The sequence below is a fragment of the Tursiops truncatus genome, chromosome 14 (assembly GCF_011762595.2).
Source record: "Tursiops truncatus isolate mTurTru1 chromosome 14, mTurTru1.mat.Y, whole genome shotgun sequence".
In the NCBI taxonomy this organism is placed as follows: Eukaryota; Metazoa; Chordata; class Mammalia; order Artiodactyla; family Delphinidae; genus Tursiops; species Tursiops truncatus.
The window spans coordinates 6888763-6899942 of NC_047047.1; the positions used below are offsets into that span (position 1 = coordinate 6888763).

Consider the following 11180-nt stretch of genomic DNA (forward strand, 5'->3'; position numbering starts at 1 on the left):
CAGCTGAGGACAGTGTAAGGGATGACAGAGCTGCAGGCCAAGTTCAGGGTGGGACGCATTACTGCACAAGGAGAATGCAGCCTGAGGAAGTACATTTTCTTTGCTCTTTGGCTAAACAAATGCCCTTCATTTGGCTTTGGTTTGCTTGTTTGGTTTTGCCATGCCATGTTTCCTTTGTTTATTCAGAATTATTTCAGTAAAATACATATTTTTCCTCTCTGTCTATATACATGTATATATTTTAAACATGAAGAGTTAAATCTATTAAAATCAGTGTACTTACAGAACAGTGAAAAAATGACATGTAAAACACACAGCATCCATTAAATTCAATATTGTAAATGTCACTCGTTTGAATTAGAAGTCGCCAGTTGAGGGATTATTGGGATAGAGGTGAGCTCTCGGGGGCTTTATTTTGTTAGGTTGAGCTCATGTCAAGTGATGGGACAGAGAAGGCTTGATTTACAAAGAGGACCAAGTGCGTGTCCCCCTAACGACCCTCTCTGTCCCCTAGAATTCTTCAATGACCTGGACCTGCTCATGGGGCCAGTCACCCTGCACAGCAGCATGGAGCACCTGGTCCAGTACTCCCAGCAGGGCCTGCACTGGCTGCGGAACAGCACCCACCTGACATAGGGGCCCCGCCTTCGGGCTGGAGGGCACTCTTGTCTTCACGGACGGCTCAACATTTCTGGACACTGTGCTCCTGAAGTTCCCAGCCACAGCATTTCTCAAACGGCGGTGAATATTTTCTCAGCATCGAACAATGGTCTTTTCTCCCAGGGCATGTGTGTTTGTATGTGTGGGTGTAGAAAAGCTGCCTGTGTAAGTGTGTGAGATACACAGCTCTTTAGAACACGTATCCTTTGTCTAGTTTCCATAATCCCAGGCTAGACAAAGTGATCAGACGTTTCTGATTAGAGAAAACACGCTTACACACACACACACACACACACACACACACACACACACACACACACACTTTCTAGTTCAAAGCTAAACCATGACTTCTTAGAACATTCAACGAAAGTCTCATGGGTTAGTGAACCAGGTGCAATACAGCACACCAAAAGCTTTTTGACTGCCACTTAAGATCATCTTAGTTCTTATACTTTTGATTACTTTCAGTATTAATATACTCTCCCCCAGTTATTATTTTTTTGACTGTGTGTATTCATGGGTAATTGAATAATGAAAATAAGTCAGTTATTTTTGTGGACGTTTACTAGATTGCATGTTACCAAATACCCTGCCTTTTGTCTAGTACCTGCCCCCTCCAGCCAACTTTACTGTCAACTAAACGTGTTAGAAAGCAAGTGAATTGACTCCCACGGGCCTTCCCTGCCCTGCCCCGCAAAATAGTATGACCATGACACTGAGATTTGGTAAAACTTCAGTGTCTTTGAAAATTCACCAACATGAAAGCAGCAACCACTGCTTTTGGGGGGGCTCAGTGAGTAACTGAAATCTCCTGCACACGCCAGGAGCCCGCCCGGCACATGTGTTTCTTCTTCCTGCCACTGTGACCCAGGGGCTGTGGAGCCACGTGGTGTCTGTCGGCCGATATTTTTCAAGTGTTTTCTTTCCATGATAGCTTTCTTACCAGTTTTCTTGGCCAGATGAGGACATTACCTAGGACGTCCGTTCACTCGGGTCTGTATCTGTTGCTTCTCAGGCCAAAAACTATTTGCTATCATGATTCTATCTAATCCTCTCACTCTTGGAGGAAGTGCCACTGCGGGCCTTGAATGCATTTTGATCTGGGCGATGTGTTTCAGGCTTTGATTAGCAAGCTGCTTACTCTACAGAATAAGTTATTCCTGCAAGGATCGCAGTCCTGTCTGGGGTAGCAACGACCAGTCTGGTATGTTTCCGTCTCGCCCTTGATTCTTTTCTTTTTTTTTTTTTTAATTAAGTTTACATTTTAGTTTTTTTGACATCTTTGTTTACAGTTTTTGTCTGAAACTTATTTCTTTTATTGTCTCTCGTCATACCCTAGATTTGGTCTTCTTCTTATTAAATATATTTGGGTATAAAAATATTGGTTAAAAAAAAAAAAGAAAAACTCCTGGAAAAGAGGATATACTTCCTATACTTTAAAAACAAAAACAATGACCTTGAGGCCTCTCACTTGACAAAATTGCCCCAAGACGGCCTGAGAAAGGTGATGTGATACGTGGAACAATCATGTTTCAAGGTGATGGGAACACAAAACGTTTATAACAGATACTGATGGTCTTAGTGGTTTGGTTGCAATGTTAATGTCTTTGTCAGCCTGATCTGTAGGTGGGAAATAAGATTGCTGTCATCCCCTAGCTCTAAGCACTGATTTAAAACCTTACAAAGGATTGAGTAGCTTTGGTGATTTGAAATTCATTTAAATGAACAAGTGAAGGCTTTGTGCAATTTGCATTTGGCGTTGGCCTTCAAGCATCTGGAAATATTAACAGTACTTCTTTTTTACATTTATTCAACTGAGGTGCTTCTGACATTCCTTTCACTAATTGTTGCTAGAGTTCCCAATCCCACTGGAGTCTCACTTAAGACATTTTGAATTTTTTTTTTTTTTCTGGAAGGAAGACTGAGGCGTAGTTGTACTCACTCCTGCTGAATTCTGATGAAATGTTCAGACTCTCACAAAAAGGGATGGCCCCCAAGGTCCATGGTGCATGCCTGGGGTGCTTTTCTGGTCTTCCCCACCTTTCAGTCTCAGGCCTCGTGGTGGTGTTCACGTGATGTGCTCACCTGTGAAACCCATTTAAACACACAGGTGACCTCTGGCTAGTTGTGCGAGCAGCAGCACGTCAGCACTCGGTGGGCCACGTTTCCAGCAAAACGTGAAGCTGGTCATTTGGGGGCCGTCACAGCACGCCATTCTCAGTGTCTTTTGTTTCATTGGTAGAGCATGTTGGGGGCAGTGATGGCAGTGGTTTTTCCTTGCTTTGGCATTGATGCTTTTGATAAGGAAGCATCTTCTGATTGTTGCTGGTTTCTTTTAGTTAGCTTTGTTCAAAGTAGAAATACCTTTCTTGTGTTTTCTGGTTATGAAAGTAATACATGCTCATGGTAGAAACTTGAACAATACAGAGAAGTATAAAGTAGGAAGTATTCAGTCCCACTCCCCAGAGACAACACTGCTCATCCTTTTCCTGTATATCCTTTTCCTGTATATCCTGTATCATCCTTTTCCTGTATATCCTTCTAGAGAGTCTCCCCTTTGAACGTAGAATGTCTATCATCATTTTTTTTCTATTTGAAGACATTATTTCATCAGAAGTTCAGTACAAGTTCAACTGGCCTTATCCCTCCATGACCTGAACGGACCTGGATCACAATTGTTAGAGTTACCTTTGAAAGAGAGGAACCCAAATATATTCCTGATCAAAATGTGGGATTTGTTACCATTCGACACAGATCAGACTCATGTGCAGAATTGTGCTTGGAAAGAGAGGTTCAGTTAAAACACACTGCTGGAAACTTTCACATCACAAAGGGAAACTCGGACCCACTGTCTAAAGAGGAATGTACTGGAAAAAAAAATCTGAAGAGTTGACAAATTGTGTACTAGATTGAACACATGGAATCAATGCAATGAGCCTTCTGCACTAAAACGTACCCTCGTATGTGCAACGATGATGTGTGTATTATATAACAGTGATGTGTACATTTCTGACATCCCATACATAATACACAGTTTGTATAAATGCATACGTTTAAAAATATATATGTACAATACAGCTAACATAAAACTGTAGTACGCCTGAAGGATATGACTAGTGCCTAATATTGAGTATAAGTCACTACGTGTTCCAATCACCTCAGAAGTGCAGTAATTGTTACCAAATTGATCAGTGCAGCCAACCTTATTTATGAACCACATCTTTGAAACTGTGCAGTAGTATATACATATATATTTTTAAATAACATTTTTCACAGTTTTCCAGAGTTACTGTTGAAATCTGTATCACCAAAAAAAAAAAAAAAAAGCAAGATTTTTTTAAATGACATAGACACTCTTCAGACCCAGTAATCTGTGTGTGATTTCCTGTCTGTAGATACCCAAGACACTCTAGCAGTCACCAGCCTTAATGCATGTACAGGATATTATTGTGACTTAATTTATCTGCAGTTTTTAATCCATGTGAAATTGGAATTTATAAACTGACTTGGATTAACTATGTCTGCCTTTCTAAGGTTGCAAATGTTACATTAAATGATTTATGTTATAAATGAGAGGCATCGAGTTGTACGTAAAAAAAAAAAAATGTCCACCAATTTCTGTGAATATTTTTACAAGGAAACTTCAGAATCAAAAATATATTCAAATAAGCGTTCTGGTCCCCATTTCATAATCTCTTTAGAATGGACCTTGTTGTTTCATAAAATTTTTAAATGGCGCTTCCACAGATTATCATTAATAAGTCTGATATTTTTCATGGGGGTAAAAAGTATGTTTTTCTTTATTGTAAGTATAGTTTACTATTTGTCTTTCCCATTTCCCAGCATATTTACACACACAGATGCATGTGTGAGAATACAAACGCACACGCATGGGTGAGAACACACCCCCATTGTCCCAGAAAACACTGCATAGGAAGCTTGAGGTGTTTATTTTGATGACTTTACTGATGCCTGTCCAACCAGTAGCCCTGGGACACTGTTTGACTCATCATTCCATAATGACAGAAGTTAACTCCCTGACTTGTGTCTACCTGGTTTTTCCAACTCTAACCAACATGGTGGAATAATGCTGGCAATATTTGGTTGAGTGAAATGAGAGAATTTTGAACTAACAAAGATAGACATATTAGACCAGTGGCTTTCCGTAATGTATCCCCCCCGATGTGGGAGGGTTTTTTGTTAACCTCATTTTTTTACTCTTCTCTCCCTCCTTTTTCATTCCCCTTCTCCCCAAACTAAACTAAACAAAGAAGCAGAATCAGCCACAGAAACAAAACAGTTACTTCACTTTACCCAGCCTATATCCTTAGATTCAAATACGACAGCAGAACCCTAGCTCTGGTCACCATGGAGACCGCCTCATCCCAAAGATGACCTGGCCGGGGTCCTTGGCTTTGCTTGCTCGAGAGACCACTGAGCTTAATACTCTTTCAGAGGTGGTTTGGGCCAAGAGTCTTTCAAGAACTGTCTTTCCCTTATGCAGTTTTGCCTACTACTCAGCTGAAGTCTGTTCCCATCAGAATCCTATTTTCAAGAAGTAACCCATTTTCGATGAAACCTGGATCAAGTGGAGTCTTGAAAGGCTTTTTTTTTTTTTATGAAAGTGAAAAAAAAAAAAAGAAAACAACAACATAAACTGCATTTCCAACAAATTGGAGCCAGAGTTTTATTTCCTTGTCTTCCCATTCCCAGAAGAGCACAGTTTTTCAATATTACAACTTCCTGACAGCACAAGAAATGTTCAGACTTGAGATTTGTGTTCTCTTTGTCCAAACCGAATTCTTCTGTATATGTCATCAGACGGGTCCATTTGTTTGCTTGGCATGAGGAAAATGATAAAACTCTGTTCTCAAACGCATTACCTCTGACCATGGTTTTGGTTTTTATTTTATTTAATTGGCACTCTTGAGGCAGTAGGGGGTGAATTTGGGGTCGGCTACAAGGGGATTTAGACTCACAGCTCTGACTCAAGTAATGGGAATCAAGGGACTAAATCCCTCTGTGTTACTTTGAAAATCCACCTCGTGTAGCCAATTTTAAACACATTGATCTAAGGGATGAATTGCTAATTGCCCATCAACACAAGGATCAGCACTTGTCTTTAAGCACCAGGAAGTAGTGACGAGACCTGAAAAACTGAATCGAGGACTTGTTTTTCCACGCATTTCTAACACAGGAAAAGCTCATCAGAAAATATTTATATCCAACTATAAGATAGTACCCATGTTCAGGATTTTCAAACAGTGCTCTTTGGTTATAAAAATGATCACCATTTTCTAGTTTCCGTATTGTTTTCCAATGCTTTTTCGTAAAACAGAACTGATTTTTTCCCCCGTATTTACCATCTCTTTATTTCTAGATGCCCAAATGAGCAAAGAAAATACTTACCCCTGAGGAATGTGCGTTACTTAACCGTACAGCATCCACCCACAGTAGCCAAACGTATGTATTATTTTTAAAGCAGCGGTCCCCAACCTTTTTGGCACCAGGGACCGGTTTCATGGAAGACAGTGCTTCCACGGATGGTGGCGGGATGCGGGGGAGACGATTCAGGGAGTAACGCGAGCCATGGGGAGCGGCTGTAAATACAGATGAAGCTTCCCTCGCTCGCCCGCCGCTCACCTCCTGCTGTGCGGCCCGGTTCCTAACGGGCCACAGACCAGTACCAGTCTGAGACCTGGGGGTTGGGGACCCCTGTTTTAAAGAACATTCTCTGAGTCTCCTCTGTTACCTTCATCTACAGTGTGAGTGATCACGAAGCCTGAAATATAGCCACGTAGTTGAGGTGTCAAAAATCCTAAGCACATAACACACTCATCTTTAGTGACAGACACTTTCCTAGCATTACCAGCTCTCTCTGGGGCCTATTTGTGGGGTGAAATGGCAATGTTAACACTTTTCCTTTGAATAATTTGCAAACTGACTCTTGATCCCCTGAAGTTCCCAGGGCTGCCAACTCAACCCGAAATGTCCTTCTCTGAGAGCTGGCTTGATTTTTTTGTTCCTTTGGGGTTTTTCCTTCTAAGTTCTGTAAGTCAGATTCTGTATCTTGACTATTTCGAAGAACAGTTACTAGAGACAGTGGGGGCTTTCGGGAGACAAAGATTCAATATTAGAACTTGCCGACGTTGGGGATGAGAAGTCTGGGAAATAAGCGGGCTGCCTGGACGCTCTCCTCCTTTGCCTGCTGCCCCTGGTTCTTAAATAAAGCCCCTCTCCACGCTTGCTTTTCGTCCATCTGAAATGTAACGTAGAGCATCAACTGACCACCCCCCCGCCCCCCCGAGAGAGTGTGAGGACCACCCTGTTGGGGCAGCATTTTGAGATCCCCAGTTGTCACCCACAGCTGGAGTTAAGCATCACTGTCAGAACAGAGGCACCGGAAACCCACTGTCTCTGCAGGCACCATGATGCAAAGGTGGGTGATGGGGGAGATGACACTTTGTCCCAGCTCTGACCCGTTTCTAGGGGACCAAGAGGATGACAATGGGGTCGCCACAGGCCCCTCCATGGGACCCCTCAGCCTTCGTTATTACCACTTTGAGTCCATCCCGCCAGCAGTGAGGGAGCTGGGGCAGGGTGTCCTGTCCTGGGCAGGAGCACCAGGGCTGCCAGGTACCCTGCAATCAGTGATACAGTCGCACCGTCCTCTTCTTCGTCCCGTCCTGGTCTTATGGAAGCAGTGGGTATCCAGATGGAAAGCGGAAGAGGGAACCTTGGGTCCAAGCTTCCAATGGGTGCCTCTTCCATGAGAACATAGCCCGCCTCGAGAACACCGGGCTTCAGACATCCTTGTCAAGCCAGATGCCCACAGCACAGTCCCATTACCTGTGCTCTCCTGGATTTCCTTTGAATGCCGGGAAGCTGACTTCTCTTCATGTGAATCCTGTGCCTCTGATGGTAATTTTTTGTTTGTTTGGGGCCGGGAGACAGAGGACAGCTGCTCTGGGAGGTCTGTCCCTGAGAAAGGAGATCTGTCATAAGGGACTTGTGTATGTCATGAGCTTCGGGAAAGAGGAAACTCCTCCTGAGGAAGGGATGGATTTTTTTTCTGTAGTGCGTTAGAGAATTGCCTCAACATGACTGCTTCATTGCAGGCTAAACCTTAGGGTCCCGGGAGAAAGAAAATCAACCTGAGAACTGAGTGATCTTGTGATGCCGAGCTAGAGGGTGACTGTTCTAGCCCCAAACATCAGGACAGAGACTGGAACTCTGACCATTGACCTGAGTGTTTCACACCACGGAGGTCACGACCTAAATGTTGGATCGAAGTTTTTTAGCTTTTACTTAATATTTATATTATTTAGACACGGGGGGTTCCTTGTGTCCCTAAATCAGTGCTTTGAGCTTAACCAAAATAATCATGAAACACTCATTCAAAAGGGCCTCTTTTCATAGTCACTGGAAACCCCCTTTCCTTTAGGACAAAAGAGCAACAGCTGAAGGTTCTGAAAGATCCAGCCTGATTTAAGCCCGAATCAATACCAATACCCTTTCCAGGGGAGCACAACACCTTATGGGGTAAACTCCGGGTATTTGCGTTAAAAATTCTAGGGTGGCAACAGAAGGTGTATTAGCGTGAGGAGGTGGAGATACTCCAGCTAGATACTCAGATTTCCCCTGATCTCAGGCAGGATATGAAGGAACAGACACGCCTACTACAGCACAATAGCTGCTTACTGCTGAGGCTCTGTGGAATCAAGTTCAAAGTCACTCACTCCCACGTAGTTTGCCTCGGTTGGAGCAGGAATTTTAATTCCACCATTTTCCTTTTGCTGTGTCATCTTGGATGTTTATTCATGGAGCTGGCAACTCTAATTCAATATTCTGATATCAATGGCCTAGTGTGTCACATCAAACACCATTTCAAATTCTGCATCTCGGTCTTGGGAAAGCTGCCAGCAACTTAGAATCCTGCTTATTCCCCTGGAGACGTTGCCAGCAATCCGGATGAAGCAGCCACTGAACCAAACTAAAGGGCCTTCATCTTCTCCTCTTACAGGAATTGGTCTTACCATTGTTTCAACAATTGAAGAGGATTTTAAGTCGGACAATTCTGTACAGTCATTTACGCTGTAAAAAATGTACATATTGTAGCATTGATTATAAAGTGCTGTATTTATTAAGGTCCAATACCATTTCCATTTTTGTCTAGTTGTTCACTATTAAAAGAGTTTAAGTTCATTTTTGTTATGCGATATTCATTTGGGGCTTCTTGTGAGAACGTTTGATATGGTTAGAAAGTCCGGGATCTGTGTGGATCGGCACTGTTTTAATCCAGGTAGTCGTAATGGTCTGTTACGCGTCACCATGACAAACCCTACTCCTGATGAAATCGTGTGCTCTTACCTGTGTCTTTAAGAATGTGATAAAAATCTTAACCCAAGGAATTAATAAAGAACAGTGGCTTTAGTAAGGAACACTTCCTCCAGCTTTTCTTCTCAAAATTCGTGAACGCTTTTTCCAAGGAAATTCCAGTGGACTCTAAGTCCCCCAGAGCTCTTCCCGAAGAGGGGCCTCAACTCCCAGGCTACTTCTACGACGTCTGCCTGCCTGGAGCCTAAAGTTTCTCTACTTTGCTGGTTGCTCGGATCTGCTTAAGGAAGTGCAAATGTTAACTCCCCTTTCTCTGTCTCCCTCTTGTATTAAGGAAAAAAAAAAAATTACTCCCACACAGCTGTATTTATCATATTGCAAATAAACAGAAGTCCACGTTCAAATCGTGACTAATTCAAGAGTGAATTATTTGGGCAAGATATTAGGAAGGAGTGGAGAAGTACAACTAATATCAAGGATTTGTCTAGGGGGATCTTATATTTTGTCTGAGTTTAAATTGACATGTACAAAGATGGTGGAATCATCGACCATTTATTTGACTGTTTGGAGATTTTGCTGTGTCTGTAAGTCACATGAAACACGTGCAGCACAGTTCTGGACTGGGGAAGTGTCTTACTGCACTGTAACAGAACGAGCCTTAAGGATTTATAAGAATAAGCACTTTTATATTTGAAGGTAAATGCTAAGGCATCAGTGAAATTACTTTTTTAATGTCCTAATAAACCTTGAAATCAACATCACTCTGTCTCAAAAACATCCTACTGTCTCTTGCTAGAACTTCTTATGAGTAAAATGTTCTTTCTCTTGGGTTACACGATTTGGTTGTAAATATAATCCACTAGTCACAAACTATCTTTTCCTCTACAAAAGTCAGACTCCCTCTGAGCTAGGAGAATGGATGACAGCATTTTAAGGGAAGGGGCACCGGTCTCAGAATGCTTTTGGCAGGAGAGGTTAAGTGTCACTTTGGAGTGAAAGAGAAATAATGCAGCCTGTGATAGAACCTGGAATTATCTTGCTAAGAGAGTTTTTGATTGTTGTTTATTGTTTGTTTGCATGTCAGAGCTTTGTTTATTATAAAGCAGTGCATAAATGGTAGCTGTTATATGACATGGTTCGAACACAGACGGCCGACGAACATTGAAAACGGTCCATGCTAAGACTGATGTAAGCCTGCACTTCTTTTCCCCTTTTCTTTTTTTGTGTTTAACTTTTTGAGGAACTTTCAAACTGTTCTCTACAGGAGCGGCACTGTTGTACATTCCCACCAGCAACATATGTGAGTTCCAATTTCTGCATCCTCATCGACACTTGTTATTGTCTTTTTTTATTGATAACTATTCTACTGAGTGGGAGTGGTATTAGATTGTGGTTTTGATTTGCATTCCCCTAATGACTAATGATATTCAGGTGCTTATTGGCCATTTAAAAATCTTCCTTGGAGAAACGTCTATTGAATCATTTACCCATTTTTAAAAGGTTATTTGGCTTTTGCCTGTTGAGTTGTAAGGGTTTTTTTTTGTGTGTGTGTGTGTACTGGATACGAGTCCCTTAACAGATACAGGATTTGCAAATCCATTCTGTGGTCATTTTTTCATTTTTTCATTTTCTTGATAGTGTCCTTTTGGGTACAAAAGTTTTTAATTTTGATGAGGTCCAATTTATCTATTTGAAATTTGTCTCTTGCACCTTCATCGTGTCTTATATAAGAAGTGTTTGCCTAACCCAAGGTCATGAAGATTTATTTCCTCCTATATTTTCCTCAAATAGTTTTAAAGTTTGAGCTCTAAAATTTAGATGCAGGATCCACTTTAAGATGATTTTTGTGTATAGCATGAGAAAGGGGTCCAGCTTCATTCTTTTGCATGTGGATATACAGTTGTCTCAGCACCCTTCGTTAAAAAGACTATTCTCACACCCCCCCCCCATTGAATTGTCTTGTCACCCTTGTCCAAAAACAATTGACTGTGCCCTATGGAAGCACCACACTGCCTTAATTACTGTAACTTTGTAGTGATTTTTAAAATGAGAAAGTGTGAGTCCTCCAACTTTGTTCTTCTTTTGCAAGTTGTTTTGGGCGAAAAGTGGTTTTTTAATTAACCATCAATTATGTATTAAATTTCCTATAAATGAACTTGTTTCAAGCAGGTGACATCTAGCCC

At 41.8% G+C, this 11180-nt stretch overlaps 1 protein-coding gene across 14 annotated transcripts in view; it reads left to right on the forward strand.

The window, feature by feature from the left end:
* AFF3 (ALF transcription elongation factor 3) overlaps nt 1-10431 on the forward strand; it is a 568741-nt gene extending 558310 nt beyond the window's left edge. For 4 of the 14 annotated variants that reach the window (XM_073791033.1, XM_073791038.1, XM_073791042.1 and 1 more), the window contains 2 exons: nt 515-741; nt 6041-10426. In XM_073791033.1, coding sequence (XP_073647134.1) covers nt 515-636 — 122 coding nt within the window. In that variant the 3' untranslated portion in view covers nt 637-741; nt 6041-10426. Of the gene's footprint in view, nt 1-514; nt 5550-6040 lie in introns of those variants that run through there. The other 10 variants (XM_073791043.1, XM_073791044.1, XM_073791046.1 and 7 more) reach the window with 7 other exon arrangements.
* The last annotated feature ends 749 nt before the right edge of the window (nt 10432-11180 follow it).